The sequence below is a fragment of the Vanessa atalanta genome, chromosome 30 (assembly GCF_905147765.1).
Source record: "Vanessa atalanta chromosome 30, ilVanAtal1.2, whole genome shotgun sequence".
Lineage (NCBI taxonomy): Eukaryota > Metazoa > Arthropoda > Insecta > Lepidoptera > Nymphalidae > Vanessa > Vanessa atalanta.
In genome coordinates, this window is record NC_061900.1 from 5126481 (window position 1) to 5146382 (window position 19902).

Here is a 19902-nt window from a genome sequence, read left to right on the forward strand (position 1 = left end):
ATGAAGTTTTAATTTAGAGTGACTAGACAATTTATTGGCGGTTCAGCGAGCAACTCCAACGTGTAGTTTAATATCAATCTGAGCGCGAATCAAAAATATTCACACATAATTTTTTTCATAACACGTTTATAGAACTTACACAGGCGTGTTTTTTTTAGCACGTGTAACTAAAGAAAACTCATAACGTAAAAAGTAGCTTCGACTTCCATTTCGAATCAATTATAGCTTTACTTTTTTTTTATTATAGGTTATTAATTACTGTAATTTTACGAGCCTACATAATAAAGACCATTTAGATTTAATTCGATTTCAAGAGATGCATACAGATATTTGACTTCTAAATCTCATAGAGTCCAAATAATTCGCTCCAATGAAATTATTTTTAATATGATAATTTTCCTAGCTTTCCCTACACACTGTTGTAACGCTGATGCATAAATACAGTCACGAGTGCTATTATCATCGTCATCATGATCAGCCTGTATAATAGGCTATTTGACTGGTTCTTAAAATCCATTTTATGTTATTTAGTAGAGCAGAGGTTAAGAAACCCGGTAAGTTATTTTTTTTTTTAATTCTAGTACATATTTGCTGAAAAATATCAAATTAAAAAATGCCTATTTAAATAGCGCGCGAAAACGTTACTTTGACAATATGGCGCTGCAATGGGGTCGGTGACGTCACTTGCCTGTATTGTAATCTGTGGCACATACAATCCACATACAGTAGGCAAACGAGGTTAACGAGCAAGTGACGTCATTATAAGCCCGACCGATCGGGAGCGTTTTGTGTCACGTGACAAACGTTTAAAAAAATGCATTTTTATTTATGGATTTTTGAATAAATTCATTTTGCTTTCAACTTTCGTTAATAAGTAACCATTTTTAAACTCATAATATATTTAATAATTGACACTTTATTTTTCGCATTGTCAAATAGCCTATCCCCCCAAGGCGCGCCACTGAGTCCGATCTTCGGCCCTTCTCATCTACGTTCTACCGGTTGTGATATAATAATGATTCAGAATAGGGTTACGATTAACAATAAAAATGTTGAAAAAGAGTATTTACTGAGTCTCAAGATGGCCCAGTCAGTCAGAGCCGAGATGGCCCAGTGGTTAGAACGCGTTCATCTTAACCGATGATTTCGGGTTCAAACCCAGGCAGGCACCACTGAATTTTGATGTGCTTAATTTGTGTTTATAATTCATCTCGTGCTCGGCGGTGAAGGAAAACATCGTGAGGAAACCTGCATGTGTTTAATTTCGAAATTCTGCCACATGTGTATTCCGCAAACCCGCATTGGAGCAGCGTACTGGAATATGCTCCAAACCTTCTTCTCAAAGGGAGAGGAGGCCTTTAGCCCAGCAGTGGGAAAATTTACAGGCTGCTAATGCTAATGCTACTGAGTCTCTTGCTGGTTCTACTCGGTAGAATCTACATTCCGAACCGGTGAGAACTTCACTTAATATAGTTTATTAAATGACGATTCAAAAGTGCTTGTAAAAGCCTACTCGAATAAAGTACATTTTGATTTGATAATAAATAAAATAAATAAATAAACGTCCAGAAAAGAACATAAAAACTTATGTTAAACCATTTATTTGTAATAACAAAGTAAATAATTAGTGCATAATAGGAAAAATTTACGATATTCTATCTTACGATAAAGATTTGTTTTAAAATGAAATATATCTTTACAAATAGACAATTTTTAAGTAAATTATTTACATATTAAAAAAACATCCAACGCGGAACTACCTCAGAACTTATTTACCCCCCCCCCCCCTTAACTAACGGAAATAGAACATATTATAGCCACCCTAATAATATACAACACTTTAATAAGAAACCAAACATACGTCTAATTTTGTTATATACCAAATTAACTTTACAAATAATATAATCTAACGATACATAGATTAATAAAATTACATATAAAACTTATTTACAAATTAATATAAGACGCGATCACGTTCATAATAAATCTTGACCATCGAAGTGACCACGTAACATAAAATAAACGACAAACGCGCCAACTGACCACGTCATTCAAGATATATCACTTGTTAACTCATGTTTAATGTTCTACTCAACTGAGATAGTTCCTTTTTAAAAATCATATGCACCGCACATTTAAATGCACATGTTACTGTAAAAGCTCGAACTACCGTAAATCTATTCCAGTAAAACCTAAGATTTACCGACATGAGTTGATAAATGTAAGTATTCATTATAAAGTGTTTCTTACTCTTTCCGACTTTTACCATTCCAACCTAACCTAACCTAACATGTAAATCCTAAGATTTACCAATTGAATGATGGTAAAAGTTCGAATCACAAAGTTTTATGGACATTTACCATTCATAATCGGCAAATCTTAGGTTTTACTGGAAAATCTTAAGATTTACCGTAGTTCCGAGCTTTTACAGTAACGTATATATGCAGATGAATTTAAAACAATAAATACACGGCTGAGATCCGGTCGCGGAGAGAATACGTTCCCGAGAGATCAGTCATCGAATTAACGGTACAAATATGTTTTATTTGCCCTACTCACGAATAATATCGAAACAAGTGTTCCATATCGATAGTCCCCTATCGATGGTTAAGGTATTAGAGATAGTATCGATAGCTCCCCATGAGCAATACTATCGATAGTATACTTTTAACCTAAACTATCGATAGTCCAAAACTATCGATACTATCGATAGTACTATCGATATCCTGAATAGTTTTCGAGGTCATCTATCGATAGTTCTGCAACGCCGATCGAAACTTTCGCTATGAATGATATTTTTTTTTTTAGTTTTGCTTTTATTTGTGCCAAGAGGGCACAGATTATTTCGCCAATGTCACGTGCGATGGAGAAGACACGATGGAGATTGATCGGTGCTGTCGAGATTACAGGCTTAATTTAATTTGAAGGCATAATAGAAGTGGACTCTCTGTGAATGATATTTCACCGAATTGTAACAGTTTCGTAAATTCTTATGTCACTTTGACAGACGTCAAGCACGCATCCTCTCAGCGACGGAACGTTAAGTTTAAAAGTTTTCTGATGGCATTAAACATAATTAAAACCTTTGCACGCGTAAGCCCTAAGCGCTTATAAGTTAAAGAATATTTCATTGTATTTCATAGCTTTTTGGAAAGAAAACTATCGTACATCAATTTTAATGTCAACGAAAAATATAATTCGTGCTGTTAACTAAAATATAAATTTTAGATCTTATTGACTGAAGATTTTTGGAAATCATACCCTAAAAAGTCATATTTGAAGGACATGCTCCCGAAATTTTTGAAAAAAAAAACAACCCTTAAGGTTAGGAATTTTACATGGACATTTCTTTCTACACCCTAAATGGGTGGATCAGGAGCTGAAAGTTTGTGATGTTCATCTATTCGTACAGCCATAAAATGATTACTGTTACGAAAACTAAGCTGTTCGATAACGCGTACGGAAATATTTCTGTAGAGCTCATTATTCCAGAATCTTAATGCCATCAGAAAATTTAAACGTCCGTTACTACATAAAACGATTTAAAAAATTGGTTCAATAAGAATTCCAGCCATTTCGTCACCGTTTTTTAAGACTTTAAAAGACATAATTAATGGCGAAATTAGTACTAGTTTTAAGCTTAACGACAAATACGACTCTCTGAAAACAACTCAAAAACCATCTTGCATTTCAGTGAACGTCGAAACGATCTTCGAAAACTTCACCCCTATCCCATCCCAAATTCATCATTTATCCCCGGAAATATTTCTCAAACTCTCTGATACTTAGCTAAACATCGATAATTACCATTTAAAAATATTATGCCCTAACTTTTATCCGTTCAAAATGAGCTAGCATTAACTAGTTGAAAAAATTGGTTAATCATTTCTGAGTTATTGCTTTGACCTTGCAATTAGCACCCCGACTGAGGTTCCTCTGAAGAATGGTATATTTTAACGTATCTTATTTAAAATGCTCATATTTTAAGCTAAATGTTAAGTAAATTGGTTTTAAGAAAACAATTATTCTGATTCGGAATCCGTTTCGCCGGATTCCGATTCGGAACTGGAAACCGGCTCGCATTTTATGAACTCGATTTCCTTCCTGGCGTTTCGGGGCCTTCCCCGTTTCTTCGTCGTCTTTGGTGGGGCTTCCCCGTCGTCCATAACCGTTTTCACCATCTGCGATATGCGTTTCAGGTGCTGCTGCTCGTGTCTTTGCAAGTGGTTGTTCAGGTATCTCTTGATCTTGAATTTCTTTCCGCACTGATCGCATTCGTGCTGGTAGTTGCTTTCATCGACTTCAACGTGTACCGAGTTGTTATGGCGGCGCAGGTAGTGCGCGTGCGCGAACTCCTTGTCGCACTTCTCGCAGCGTATCTTCGGTTTATTCGGGTGCACGATTTTCTTGTGCTTCTTCAAACGTACCGCTGAATGAAAGAACTTATCACACAAGTCACACTTGACCTTCTTCTCGAAGGACGTGTGAACTTGCATGTGCTCCTTTAAGTACTGATCGTTCTTGAACTCCTTCAAGCATTCGGGACAGGTCACCTTGGACTCGAGAGGCGGATGTATGTTTAGGATGTGCCGTTTCATATGGTGTCGAGATTTAAACGTCATCGGGCAAAACACGCACGGATGTCTCTCCACTTGCGAGTGCTGGAAATGGAGATGTCTGTTCAGATTCAGGTGACTTTTGTACAACTTTTGACAGATATGACACTTATATTTGTCTTTGTCGGGTCTGTGGCAATTGTCCATGTGATATCTCAACTTGTACGGCACGGCGAACTCTTTACCGCACTCCGGACATTTTATTTCTGGCAATGTGTTTGGGTGTATACGCTTAACATGCATGTGTAGGGCTCGCCTCGTCCGAAACTCCTGGAGACAGAACTGGCAATAGCACTTCTCCGAGTCGGAGTAGTGTTTGTTCATCCGGTGCATGTATAAATAGTGTTTATTCTTAAATGTTTTATCACATATGTCACAGATAACCGCTGACTCCTCGGAAGAATGCACCCTTGTCGTATGGAGGTATAGGTTTTGGTAGTTCTTGAATTCCTTGTTGCACTTCTGGCATATGTATCGCTTGGTCCGTTTTGGAAACATAACTGGTTTCCAAGTCGATAGAACAGACTCATACATGGCTCTCTGTTCTTCGGTTAATGCTGAGCTGGTGACGCTTATGAATTTCGTGGGGGGCCGATTGGGCATAGGGCCGGGTCTTGGTATGATTTGATCTTCGACCTTAGGAGGTGGGTACGCGAGTTCTTCTTTAGGCATAGCATAATCTTCAGGCATAGCTGGGGGGTATTGATCCTGGGGTTTCGCATCAAGGAAGTGTCCCTCTATTTTCGAAGGATACACATCTTCCATTTTTGGTTGTTGGAACATTGGCTCCTCCATTGTTATAATCTGGAAGAAAACAAAAGAAGTTTCATTATTAATTTTTACATACCTGACATACGGACAAAACATATATTTAATTTGGGTAATGCTGAGATTGTTTTTGACTATGTACATTAATAAAATGAAGAACCATTTTAAGGTATTTTTAGGGCATTTGATTAAATTCCCTTCAAAGTAACCGACAAACATCACAATTCTAGGCTAACATTTCCTTTCCTCTTAAAGACTAGGTTTAAAGCTTATGCCACTACAAAAATTTTCTTTCTTTTTATATGATATAAGTTGTCGGACGAGCTAATGGGTCACCTAGTAAGGGGTCATCAACCAAAGACAAGAGATATTAACCATTTCTGACATCGCAAATGTGCTACCAACCTTGGGAACTAAGATGAACTCACTCACCCTTCAAACCAAAACACAACAATACTGAGTACTGCCGGTAGAATATCTGATAAGTGGGTGGTACCTTCCCAGATGGGCTTACACAAAGCCAAAAAAAATTGGAGTGTCCGTTTGTAATATTAAAATAACCACTTTTTACTAAATGGCTGTGTATGTAAAACCACCACCACCCAAGTGAACAAGGGTATTTGAATTTAATTTATTTTTAGAAGTAAAATTTATAAGCAGAAGCGTAATAATCATCCTCTTAGGTGTTTCATTTTTATAAAATATCATACATCTGTCCTTAACTCATTAACATAAGCCCTAAATATAAATTTTCATGATTCCGCAATTTACACATTTAACATGATTTTCAAACAAAAGACACTATTTTTTTTATTTTTGCCCAAGTGTCGGTCAGTCTGTCCATCTGAGGAGGAGGCCTTTGTCCTGCTGTGTGTTTATACGCTGACACTGTATCTTTACAATTATTACTATTATACAGCTATTCTATACCTACTAATAAATATTATGGTTTGATAATTCATCCTTTGTTAAAATATGGAACAAATAATAAGTATATATTTTGATGGAGTAATATAGGCTATCTGTTAACAATCAATGTAACTCTGATTACAACTAAGATTAAAGCGGAAATTTCATCGTCTACGACTGAGAAAATTCAGGCATTAATTTTGCACTGATAACATTTATTTAAAATTATCCTTGGTAAGTATATAAAAACTCTAAACACAGAAATAAGATATTAAAAATATCAATTGTATTTCAAAATCACACCAAAATGCTTTGAATGTATGTAAACAAAAAGTTCTTGATGATAAACAATGTACTTGGTGGAATAAAATTGTTGTATTAGATTATTTTTTTTTTAAACAAAACTTGTGAGTTTTAAATGTCATATCTACTCATTATACGGAGAAAATAATCCATAAGAAACATAACTGGGTGTTGCTTTCATTGCTATGAAGTTACCTATGACATGGGCTAACTTTAAACATCAAAAATATTGAAAAGTACAGAAAATATTTCTCGTAAAAGTTTTAACGGATTTAATAAATATTTACCGTACTCACTTTTAACCGATAGCGGTTTCCAGCTAACTTATTAAACACTGATACACGTCATAACTCCGTAAAAATCCTTACTCAACAATAGAATTTATGCTTTAAGATAGTTAAAGTGCCATTACGCCTCAAGCGATTTTTAGTCAACATGGCGTCAATGTAAGCTTATAAACAATAATAAAATAACATTAGAATAAAAGAAAACACAATAATGTTACTTATTTTTAAAATATATGATTTAAAATTATATTATTTTAATAAAAATTCACGGCAAATTAGACCACGAAAAATTGTTGTTTGACAATTGACATTACGAAAGCTCACAGATGCAAAATCAATTAAATTAATAAATTTTTTAATAATAAAAATAATAAACAAATGAATAAAAAAATTACAGAACTACATTTTATATTACTACAAATTTCTTTTACATTTTTAATAGTATTTATATGATATAGCTGGTAATTATATTTTTATTTAATAAAATAAATGACAAGATTAATTTGAAAAATTTGTTATATATGTATATAATTATTTAGAGCTATTTATATATCTTATTGCAATACGATTTTGAATAATCTTCAATGAACATTACAAAAATAAATAGCAACTATTTCCCATCGACACACGTGTGAATCCACGCTTATAATAGTTGAAAATTTCCCCTACCGTTTTAAAAACATCGAAGTGCTTAGTAGTAAAAATTGTTAAAAATGCGTGAAATAGTGCATTTGCAGGCGGGGCAGTGCGGCAACCAGATTGGCTCGAAGGTGATACTGAAAAATATGTTTTTTTTTTTGTAAAATACTTTATAGTAAGACGTAAATAGAAAAGTATAAAGTCTATTTATAATTTTGTTATGCTCTAAATATCTTAGCTGATGAGATCACGGTCCATTGCTCGTCTTGAAGATGCAATAATCATTAACTCTCACTTAAATTCTTATTACAAAAAATTGCAACAAAATTTTCTACTCTTACCTACTTATTTACATACATAAATAAAAACAAGTAGAATTTATGTCGACGTTACATAATTTCGTTTTAGTGTGTGAAATTAAATAGTATAAACGACGTAATGTATTTAAATTCACAATACATATATTTTATTTCCTATATTAAAATATTATTTAAAGTTTTTTTCTTTTATTTAGGAAATAATTGCGTTAAGTGTTATTTTTATGATTAAAGGTTGTGTTGCGATAAAGTGATTCTAATAAAATAAGAATTATCTATTATTACTCATTTTTAGTACTTATGTTCGTCGTACTCGATCTCTGACGTCAAATAAATAATTAAAATAAGTTGTAGTAAAACCAAAAAATACGTTTTTTTTTTGTAAATCATCTAATGTCTGGAAATAAGAAGTTTTTTACTAAATTTTTAAATAAGTACTTTTTTCTCCTTTTATTATTATAATAATAAAACTATAGGTACATGTATTAATTTAATTTTATATTATTAATATCATATAGAAAGGTTATACAGGGCGATAACCCAAGAACGAGCAGAAATGCGTTAATTCTTTGTCTGACAAACCGCAACTTTACCGCAAGCTCAAATTTCTGTACATAGGTACTAGAAAAAAACTGTAATAGTGTAGCGTATTAGCATCTGTTTTTATATGATTGTGTGGAAATTATAATATATATATACGAATAGGTTACGCTTCATTATCAGTGCGCAATTATGAAAGTCGAAAATAGTTTTTTAGACCTTAGATTATTAGGAGATTAATAGAAAAATTTTAGTGACACTGTATTTTAAACGATTACGATTCTTACTGTACGATTAATAAATAATTTCTTTATGTTACCTAATACTCGTCTAGTATCTAGTACTCGTAATATTATATACAACGTTCATAGGCACAAAAGTGAGAGCGTGTGAAAACGTAACTTCTATAGATAATGTATGTCAGTCAATATATGTATATCTCTGAAACTATGAACCTTAACATTTGAGTATAATGTAAATTTTAATCATCATTTGGGATACATTAATAAGAATAAAATAATCTTCAAAATGTCTATCTGAGCTCCGTCATCTGTATGACTTATAGATAGCGAATAATTCGACTTCCAGGGAGTGCAGTGGTCATTGTAGCTTCGCTTGTGTCCTACGGTCGTAGATTCGTTTCGGTTATTTGTTGTAGTCTGTGTCATCTAGGTATTTATGTATGTTTTGTACATAACCCAGCACTCGACACAATTTAATGACCGGACAGAAAACAAATGTGCTAACAATACGCCTTTTTATTTTTTATATGGATGTCATAGTTGAAGGTGTTTAAATATCGCAACTAACCAGTTTAATTGACCTTTGAATTAAGAGCAAAGCCTTTTTTTAATAGTGCCGTTCAACCAAAGGCTTAATGAAAATCATATATTAGAATAAGAACATATCTTTACACTCCTAAAAATTATACTCAATAGGCTAACGTAATTATTTTCTTAAATGAAATTATATCTCTATGTCCATTTTCAGTAGAGTCTCAAGCAAATTGCCCTATTAAGATTAGGCAAATAATTTAATAGCTTATTAAGCTAGTTGGTTGCAATATATATAAATATATCGTAACATATACATACGTATGGACCATGACGCCTGTAAATATATGTTAAATAAATAAACGATATAACATAAATATATGTGAAACACATTGTATGTATACTTTTCTAACCGCATATTTATCTTCTACAGTTCTGGGAGATAATATCAGACGAACATGGTATTGATACAACGGGTCACTATCACGGGGACAGCGACTTGCAGTTGGAGAGAATACAAGTCTACTACAATGAGGCATCTGATGGTATATTTAAATAACTTATCCCCGTATAACCGTTACTGCTCTCCCTGACAGAATTTTTTTCCTAGAGAAACCCAATTATTTTCAGATACTCTAGCCTTATAGGATAGAGAGCCACCATACCATTGGTGTACCTTACGCATGAAAAACGCTTAATACTGTTATTATAAAAATAGTTGCAAGAATAGAAATACACCTGCCAGACGTTGTCATGGCGATCAGTTGAATGTTATAGAAGTTGATGCGGCACAGCGCCACCTAGTGGTGACTTACGAGAAAGTGAATATGACAATAACGTTCTCTTAGAAAGAAAGAACACATACTTTGCAAACTTTCATAATGGTCGGTCACACGGTCTCGAAGTCTATTCATCTAAAACATATTCCTTTGAACATAAGATTATTTGTAATCACCGTACCTTAGATTTGTTAAGTTGTATACAACTAAAAACACTTGATTTTCTTTAATTATTATGAAGTTTGTTGAAATGCACAAGTTCAGATTGCCCAGTAGTTAAAATACGTAAATCTCCACTGTTGATTGCGGGTTGTAAGCCCGGGTTAGTACAATTGAATCTTCATGTGCTTAAATCGTGTTTATAACTCATCTCGCTCTGCTATGTAGGAAATCATTGTGAGAAAACCTGCATGCGACGAAAGAAAATTTTGCACATGTGTATCAATCATCATCAATAAATCCATGGAATAAACTCCAAACCAAGTCCAAGGTGTGTGTTATGTAAAAAAATGTAACTTAATAGTGCAATATTCGGAACGTGTTCTGACTCATTGCATATAATTTTATTACTACTAAATAGGCAAGAGGTTCGTCCCAAGGGCGGTGCTCATCGACCTTGAACCGGGGACGATGGATGCCATCAGGTCTTCGACTTATGGGCAGCTGTTTAGACCTGATAACTACGTGTTTGGGCAGAGTGGTGCTGGTAAGCCGAATTATTTTGTAATATCTTAAATAAATTAATGAGTACATCTCATGTTTTCTAAAAGTACTCTAAGGGTTATTAAGAAAAGAAAGCCTGTATACACATTTGACTCTTTTTTATTTCAAATCGGTTAGTGATTTCCCAATCAAATAAGCATTGGATTCGTAAGAAATCCATCACTTACAACGCTAATTTAACAACAACTTTGGTAACTAAAATCTCTTGTTGCTAATTACAAATCAAATCAAATTCCTTCAATCAAAATATATGCATTATGCTTAATTATTTATTATTTTGACATTAAACACTACCACCCCCGAAACCACCTGTTCGAAAAAGAGGTTACCTTGACCTGAGAACCGGGGCAAGATAAAGTTTTTTTTGTCAATTTGTGTGAAAGACCTGCGACCGAGATTATTGTAATGAAAATTTTATTATTTTATGGCATATTTTTGCAAAACTAAAACACTTGGTAAAGGTTGTAACACACATTAGAAAAAACTATTTTTTGCACCTATGTCTGTTAAATATAATTTTAATTCCCAATCCAAACGATAGTGTACATAATCGAAAACAGTGTGTTTTCAAACACTGACTTTTAATGTAGACTATTTATACAATGTCATAATTAAATATAGACTACAACATAAGTCTTTTTTTGAATATAGAATCTTGTACAGACTATATTACTAACGTTATATATCCTCACAGGTAACAACTGGGCGAAGGGACACTACACTGAAGGAGCAGAGTTGGTAGATTCTGTGATGGATGTTGTCAGAAAAGAAGCTGAACCGTGTGATTGTTTACAAGGTGATTTTAATATTTATAATAATAAACACAAAGTTTCGTGGGTCACCCGAGATGCTATTGGATGAGGTTCCTTTCGCTGTACATTACGTATGAAATAAATAAATAGATATTTTTTATGAGATAGTTTGGCGGACGAGCAAATAGGCCACCTGATGGTAAGTGGTGACCACCATAGATGCTTTACATCAATAATGCCCCACCAACCTTGAGAACTGAGATGTTATGTCCCTTGTTCCTGTAGTTACACTAACTCAATCACCCTTCAAGCCGGAACACAACTATGCTCGGTGTTGCTGTTTGGCGGTAGAATATCTGATAAGTGGGTGGTACCTGCCCAGATAGGCTAGTACAAAGCCACCTAGCCTACCACTAAGGAAAAAAATATTTTTAACCTCAATGAGTATTTTTTTTGTTAAATACTTGAAAATAGCACTTGGGCGTTTGATTTAAACATAGACATTTATTTCTACATTAATTAATTTAATTCAGTAACTTCTTAAGAAACAATTCTTCAGTCTTGTTTTTAATTTAGATTATTTATAAAATGCCCTAATAATTTAAACTACAACAGAATTTTTTGTACAAGACTAACTTACGTGTAACGCGCTTGAAACTTTCTGTTTTATAGGTTTCCAACTGACCCATTCTCTTGGAGGTGGAACGGGATCTGGTTTAGGTACACTGTTGCTGAGTAAGCTACGTGAAGAGTACCCTGACAGAATTGTTAATACATTCAGTGTTACACCTTCGCCTAAGGTAGGTTATTTACAAATTAGCTTAGAAATAAATGAAAATTTTGTAATCGATAATAATTATTACGATTTATACACAACTAGCTGAACTCACGAGTTTATTTGGGCGAAATTTATATAACTTTCTAGTACATTAACCGACATAGACTATTTAAGTTAACGAAAAGTTAAACTATAATGAGTTTTCACTTCCTTACTTAAAATAAAATCAACGCTTCGCCATACAAACTTCCAAGTTGATGATGATATCTGACTTTAAAGCCTTTGTCTATCTATCTCTTTAGCAAATTTAATCTAAATCGATCGATTTAAACGTGAAGAGGTAACAGGCAGAGTTACTTTCGCATTTATATTAGTAGGAATATCGAATTGCTTAAAATCTGATAAACGTTATTTAATAGAAATAAACCTCCATTCGTTCCAGTCAGCCATGAACTTCAAACACACATGAACCCATAATTTATACGTATCATCTCCACACATGCTCCACATTATCTATCTGGTCTTTTTCAGAGCCTTTTTCACTCTTTCCATCAATACTAATACATACTTATCTATTCTCATTCCATATTCGAACCACAATAAATAATTTCAATAAAATTCGTCTGTGATTAATGGGCCTTAATAAACTACTCATTCCTTATCATTCACGTTCTTGTCGTACCACATGTGTACCTTAAAATTCTCATTTAATTAAATATTATATAGAAATAAATTCCATCTAACCGAATTTCTCAAAGTACTCAAATGATAACATACATGTACATAAATATGTATGCTAATATAACTTAAAACCATCTGCTTTAAGTGCTTTTCGAAGCCACATCAACTTGACAGTAGCTGCTGCACACTTTTTGACAGAGAACACCCACAACTGTGTATGTTCTCTGTCAAAAAGTGTGCAGCACCCAAAGTTCGATATCAGACCTTGGGACCTGCAGTTGTATAAGTTAGCTGGAACATCGAAGTAAAAACGTTGTACACAAAAACAGAAGAGAAAACATTACCAAGAAATATACAAATAATTAAAATTAAATAAATACCTTAAAATAATGGAAAGCATATAAAAATTCAGATTGGGTTTCTTTGTCAAGGTTTCAGATGTATAAGAATCTGTTCGAAGTCTGTGCGCCAAAAGTGTGTCAAATAAATTGACCTGGGGTTAACGGATGGTGGGCGAACGTCAGTAAATGAGCATTAACATAAGCCGAATTACTATAAAAAATTAAATTTCAACGCCGATTTCGATAAAAATACATAATTTTCCCAAATCTCTATTAAAATGTAACGCATTTTAAGGAAAATCCAATATTTTCATGAAAAAGTTATTTGTAACATCCTTAGAACCATGTTTTCCACATACTCGTATACAGCTACGTATCGTGTACGTAATACGAAACTAAATAAATAAAAAAAATACTTTCCACCAGGTATCAGATACTGTGGTGGAGCCGTACAATGCTACACTATCCGTCCACCAATTGGTCGAGAACACTGACGAGACCTTTTGCATAGACAACGAAGCGCTGTATGACATCTGCTTCAGGACCCTCAGACTCTCATCACCGACCTATGGAGATTTGAATCACTTAGTATCCGTAAGTATTATAGTAACAGCCACCCACTTCTAAGCAAAGGTTCTCTCTGGAGGAGAAAGTTTGAACCTTATAAAACGACGCTGCTCCAATTGGTAATTTAAACAATTGTTTCCGAGCATGAGATAAATTATAAATACAAAAAATAAAATATATACATGAAATTGTGGTCCTAAACCCCCGGGTTTAGGACCGCGATTTTCGGTTAAGATCCAAGTGTGCTACCAACTTCGCTATGTTGTCTATTGTAAATAATATTGTCACTTGTTACGTTATAACGGACCTGCAGACGATACTACGTTTTATTTCGATATTGACAATTGCAACATTTTCAACTACTGCAAATATCGCCCACTCCTTCTCATTTGTGGGATGAAATAGAAGAAGGCAACTTGTAATTTAGTCATTTGATATCAATAATTGACTACTGAGTTTCATGCCGGTTCTTCTCGGTATAATCTACATTCCAAACCGGTGGTAGCTTCACTTAATATAGTTTGTTAAATGACGATTCAAAAGTGCTTCCAAACCGGTGATAGCTTTACTTTAAATCGTTTGTTAAATGACGATTCAAAAGTGCTTGTAAAAGTCTACTTGAATAAAGTATATTTTGATTTGATTTGATTTGTGTCCTTGTAAGATACATTAATCAAAGCATACCCTGATTTACGAGAAACAAAGAAATTAAGATTTCTTGTGATTGTAGTTACATTGGATTTTTCATAATTTCTATATGGCGGTAAAATAATTGGTGAGTTATTGATTAGTCGGTCTAACTAAATGAGGTCCTTTCTTACTTGTTAAAGTCCGTAGAAAATCTTTTTAAATGATTTCGTTTTTAGCTCACTATGTCCGGTGTGACGACTTGTCTGCGTTTTCCGGGACAACTTAACGCTGACTTGAGAAAACTTGCTGTCAATATGGTGCCCTTCCCGCGTTTACACTTCTTTATGCCTGGTAAGTTTATCCACGTGAAACAAAAAATGCTGTCAATCTTGCCCATACGAGGTATCTGTAATCCCTCACTCCCACACAAAATAGTACACGTAAAATTTATAAGAAGACTAGTTGTCGCCCGCGGCTTCGCTCGCGTTTTCGTCGTGTTTCGTCAGGTGTCAGACATAAATTGGATCATTGGAGTTGAAGCTTATTTTGTACCAATTTTCATCAAAATTGGTTCAGCGGTTTGGCTGAGAAATAGCAACAAGCAGACAGAGTTTCTTTCGCATTTACAACATTAGTATATATTCATAGATATTATTTTTTTTAAACTTCATTGAAACTATTGCAATATAGCAAACGTGCGTTTTCGGGTCTAATAGGACATGATAGTGATCAGTTGTATCAGGAACAAGGCGCTTTTTGAGAGCTGGGAATATAATTGCAAACATCCGAGCTCTGTGCCGATTCTGAGACTTCTATGTAAGATAAATTAAAACTGTATAGGCCTAACCGATGTCTTAAACCCGCGATATAGTAGCCTAATGTGGCAATTAGCTAGCAAGGTGTAATAATAAACAGATATATCTCTTTTTACCTGTTTATATAGAATAAAACTTTTTACAGGATTCGCGCCTCTAACTGCGCGAAACAGTCAAAGTTATCGAGCTCTCACTGTAGCGGAATTAACGCAGCAGGTAAATTTATACCATTTACTTAATGGTATTAAGAAATTTGAAGAATAAGTCTAATAAGAATCAAGAAGAAATGAGAAAATTATACATAAAGAATTATGTACAACATACAGTACTTGTATTATATATTCTTAAGAAACCTTACCTATAAGGAAGAAATCAAAATTAAATTTCGTGTCTTTAGATGTTCAGTCCCGTGAACATGATGGCTGCATGTGATCCGCGTCACGGCCGTTACCTAACTGTCGCCGCCATCTTCAGAGGACGCATGTCTATGAAGGATGTCGACGAACAGATGCTCAGCGTGCAGGATAAAAACAGCAGGTTTGACTTTAACTTAACGCTAGTTGAAAAGCTTATTTTAATAATTTGAAATAGTTTTCTATTTCTCCTGCGACTAAAGCGTTACTTAATAGTTTTCTGAAAACCACAATTCACAGTTAACGTAACTGTAGGAAATATTAACTTACCTATTTCCTTACAACACGACAACCATGGGAACTACGATATGATTCAATATTAACTGGTTGACTGTTTCGTTGGTCTAGCGTCTAGGTTAAATGACCGAACGGTTCATTACCCAGGTCAGGCCAGTAAAAAATTTAGGGACTTAATCCATTCGAAAATGATTGGTTTTACCCGTTTGGAAGAAGTTTTATTACTCCCGTGTCTAGGGAATTATTTCCTGTCTCTTAGCTCTATATATTTATATAATTAGCTTTCCTCCGGTTAAAAATGGCGTTAAAAAAATTTGAACAACATGACGAAATAAAAAACATACTATAATGGCCTTTATATCATACAATTTTCTTTTACCAGTTACTTCGTAGAATGGATACCCAACAATGTGAAAGTAGCTGTGTGCGACGTTCCCCCGCGTGGACTCAAGATGGCCGCCACTTTCGTGGGCAACTCCACCGCCATACAGGAGATATTTAAGCGTATATCTGAACAGTTCACATTGATGTTCAGGAGGAAGGTAAGGATTTATGTTTCTGTCTACATAAATCACAAATTTGCAAATGTTCTTGAAAAATAATTCTTGTTAATACCTGGGCTTAATCGTGGAAACTTATCTAGGAGAATATTTGAAGTTTCTGTTTGTTGGCAATACAATCCCTTCTATAAAGACCTTTCATATCGGATATGTATCTTAATTTGTGATTATAACTTTAACAGGCATTTCTACATTGGTACACGGGTGAGGGTATGGATGAAATGGAATTCACGGAAGCCGAGAGTAATATGAATGACCTAGTTTCAGAATATCAGCAATATGAGGTTAGTTGATTTTGTACTTACTTACATTAATGTCTACGTTAAAATGTAAAAAAATTAAGTATGAAAATCGAAAGAAGTTTTGGTAAAGTTATGTAAAAGGATTGCCTAAATGTGATTTTTAATATTTATGTGTAAAGAAAAAAATAACTAGACTCTATTATTAACGACCTAAAATTATACGATGCTGTAACATGAACTTGACTTGACCTTCTGTCAAAAGCTATCACAATCAGAAATGTATCAAATTAAAAAACAAACCGTTTGATATGACATCAAATGCACTAATAACGGAAAAAATAATAATTAAAAGGTGTCTGTAGTCGCTGCCAAGCCCAAAAAAAAAAAACATAAATTATTAATAGCGTTTTACGTAATTTTTTTTAATGAATATTTTTTTTTCTTAACAGGAAGTAGGTGTTGATGACGAGTTCGATGAACAAGAGGTGCAGGCTGAAGAAGAGTATCCCGAAGAATAATTAAAAAATACATTAATTTCTAGTCTTGAAATTCCCAATTTTGCTATTTATTATCTGTACCGTAAAAATGGCGGGAAATTTATATCAATCATTGTAATATAGTTGAAAAATAATTTTATTGAGTATATCACGACACAAAAGTGTTACATATCGAAATGTAGATTATAATCATTTATTATATAATTGTCGCAGTGTAGTTTCGAGATAAATCGTGGCAACTATTCGACATATTTACAGTATTTAATACACATTACACAGGTACTCGTACTTGGGGACGTTTTCGTCCTACTGAAAAAGACACTTTCAGGATTGAAAAAAAATTACTTAGGTTAGGATTGTTTTAGTAACCACATTTTAATTAGAATTATATAAATTAGTGTCAATTAAAGTTCGTTAACTAATATTAGTATCATATAGTACTTTGTAGTTATACTTTTTTAGTAGGACGAAATTGACCCTTTGGCCGACGAGGTTTAAAAAAAATCAAAAAATAATGCTTTTCTTTTATTTAATTTTAAGAGAATTTATCACGTGTTAAAGAAAACGCCTTTTTATTATACTTGATATATTATTTGAATTAGTTTTTAGAAAATTCCAATTTATTTTATACTTATTATAAACTATGTTATGTTTTGTTAACCTTTGTTTAAAAATAAAACGCTTTAATATGCTATTCTTAATATTTATTACTAACAACCGGCCTCTGCAAGGATAGTTAAAGTACGTATATAAAACATTTGTATTAAATTACAAACGTACGACGAAGAATCTTGATTTATTGAGCAAGGAACCTTCTAGGGCATACACAGAAGTACCTAAGTCTCATCTTTATATATGACTGGTCTACGAACACATAGTACAAACATTAATTTTAATTTATCTATATTATTAGTCACTGAATTTTCGTTTGATTTAGTTGTATTTATTAAATTTATCTCATGCTCCGTGATGAAGGAAAACATTGTATGAAATATCTTTAGATTATTTTATATATCTAAGTAGAGTGTCTCGCTACAAACAAACGAGGCAACTTTATTACCTTGGTGTGTAACGCTTGACACTCCCATGTCATACTACTTTACAAGTATGTGTGTATTTACTAGGCGACTGTTGGGATCTATTTTTTTGTCGGTTCCTCAGCTTTGACAGTCTAGATATAAAATAAGCCTGAAAAATATCTTTGATATCTGCCTGTTGATACATAGATATTTATGTGGTAAGCTCAGGGTCTTTTAAAAATATCATGGATTAGTCGAACAGTGGCACATAACAGTCTGTTATATACATATATATGCTATGACTTTTTGCTTATATGAAATTGTATTTTATTTAAAGGTTTTTCTGGAATCTTCCTTATAATTTCAGTACCAAATTTGTTGTAATTCAAACTTTCATTGATATTCGTAATTACTTCTGTATCAATATTCGTACAGTCTACAATTTCAATACTTTCTGTGTTACCGACATTGCTAACGGATTCATCGTTGGTACGTACACATTCTACGATTGTTTCATTATTTGTCGTACGAATTTCTTCATGATTGGACTTAAATTTTTTAATTTTTTTCTTCTTAACTTCTTTTATTTCTTTCCCTAAGGTGATTGTGTTAATATTTCCCATGTTTAATTTTTTTGGTTCATTTACTATGATGTCTGAAATTAACATTTGTGGCTTTGGAGGTTCATTCTTCTCTTTTTCTAGATTTTTCAACCTAAAAACGACATCACGTTGACGTTGTATAAGCTTCTGTCGAGTTTCTTCAACCGTTTCGAATTCTGGTGCGTAACAAACATGTAGTATACCACCGTAAAAGTTTTTCGTATCCAGCATTTTCTTGGCTATTCTTGCAGGTTGTGTCTTCTCGTATTGAGCGTGATATGTTTCAGTGAATGGTTCGGAAGTGTGTTGTGTCGATATATTGAATTGCAACAATTTTCCAAATTTTATGAATAGTGCTTTTGTTTCTTGTCGTAGATTAAGTGACGGTACACCAAATATGAGGAGATGGTTTGATTCTTTGGTTATTGAATATACCTGTAACAAAAGAGATCACATTTGATATTTACAACAAACAAAGAGTAATTTCTTGTGTATGTTTCTTAAGTAGGTCCACGAAATTTTTGGCAAAAGTCACCAGTCAGTCAGTCAAAAACTAACGAAATCAAAATATTCTTTGTTCGAGTACTCTCATAAAAGCACTTTTGAATCGTGTCATTACGGTTTTATTACATGTTAAGCTAACAGAATATTTTTCCAACCAGATTAAAATAATATTTTTATTAAAATATGTAACTTTAGTATACGAATTTGTTTCAATAGTATTGTATGAAATATTGTTTGTGAATATTTTGCAGTGAAATAAAAAATCGAATTCAGTGCAGCATTTTTTTTTTTAAATTAAATAACAACAATCATGAAGGTTATAAATATTTTTTCTCAATTGGGTTACCTTAACAGCGGTTAACTTCCTTCCCTGCCTGTACGGCAGTCTTGTTTCGCACAGCGACTGCTGCTCATGATGTGGTAAAAGTATTTTATCACTTACTTCCATTTATGTTTAAAAATAACAAATAAATATTACGTTCTGTTTACATTTAGTGTCGAACTAATTGTCATTTTAATTTGTCAACAACAGTGTTACTATTGAAAAATACTGCCGGCGAAATTGGTAAATGATAATTTCTTTGTTATATATAATGTAATATCGGAAGAG

The 19902-nt window shown here is 33.4% G+C and overlaps 3 protein-coding genes across 3 annotated transcripts; 1 reads left to right on the forward strand and 2 right to left on the reverse strand.

Annotated features, from left to right (window-relative positions):
• Positions 1–2832: 2832 nt before the first annotated feature.
• On the reverse strand, positions 2833–7173 carry LOC125075357 (zinc finger protein 729-like). Its single transcript, XM_047687089.1, has 2 exons — positions 6893–7173; positions 2833–5420 (listed from the first exon to the last, which is right to left on the reverse strand). Exon 2 carries the CDS (start codon positions 5409–5411, stop codon positions 4023–4025), a length of 1389 nt encoding a protein of 462 aa, XP_047543045.1. The 5' UTR covers positions 5412–5420; positions 6893–7173; the 3' UTR covers positions 2833–4022.
• A 297-nt stretch (positions 7174–7470) lies between these two features.
• Positions 7471–17800, forward strand: LOC125075359 (tubulin beta chain-like). Its single transcript, XM_047687090.1, has 12 exons — positions 7471–7653; positions 9586–9697; positions 10512–10637; positions 11349–11450; positions 12079–12206; positions 13633–13800; positions 14640–14754; positions 15364–15434; positions 15616–15755; positions 16251–16410; positions 16611–16712; positions 17120–17800. Exons 1-12 carry the CDS (start codon positions 7597–7599, stop codon positions 17186–17188), a joined length of 1350 nt encoding a protein of 449 aa, XP_047543046.1. The 5' UTR covers positions 7471–7596; the 3' UTR covers positions 17189–17800.
• Positions 17801–17854: 54 nt separating this feature from the next.
• LOC125075362 (RNA-binding protein 48) lies at positions 17855–19793 on the reverse strand. Its single transcript, XM_047687094.1, has 2 exons — positions 19639–19793; positions 17855–19223 (listed from the first exon to the last, which is right to left on the reverse strand). Exons 1-2 carry the CDS (start codon positions 19738–19740, stop codon positions 18483–18485), a joined length of 843 nt encoding a protein of 280 aa, XP_047543050.1. The 5' UTR covers positions 19741–19793; the 3' UTR covers positions 17855–18482.
• Between the last annotated feature and the right edge of the window lie 109 nt (positions 19794–19902).

Bases quoted from the DNA above. Each gene is read 5' to 3' on its own strand.
- LOC125075359 (XM_047687090.1), top strand. From the start codon at position 7,597: ATGCGTGAAATAGTGCATTTGCAGGCGGGGCAGTGCGGCAACCAGATT. The intron at 9,698-10,511 runs GTATATTTAAAT...ACTACTAAATAG, and splicing joins CTACAATGAGGCATCTGATG to GCAAGAGGTTCGTCCCAAGG. The intron at 15,435-15,615 runs GTAAATTTATAC...TCGTGTCTTTAG, and splicing joins TAGCGGAATTAACGCAGCAG to ATGTTCAGTCCCGTGAACAT.
- LOC125075362 (XM_047687094.1), bottom strand. From the start codon at position 19,740: ATGGAAGTAAGTGATAAAATACTTTTACCACATCATGAGCAGCAGTCG. The intron at 19,224-19,638 runs GTAACCCAATTG...CTTTTGTTACAG, and splicing joins GGAAGTTAACCGCTGTTAAG to GTATATTCAATAACCAAAGA.
- LOC125075357 (XM_047687089.1), bottom strand. From the start codon at position 5,411: ATGGAGGAGCCAATGTTCCAACAACCAAAAATGGAAGATGTGTATCCT.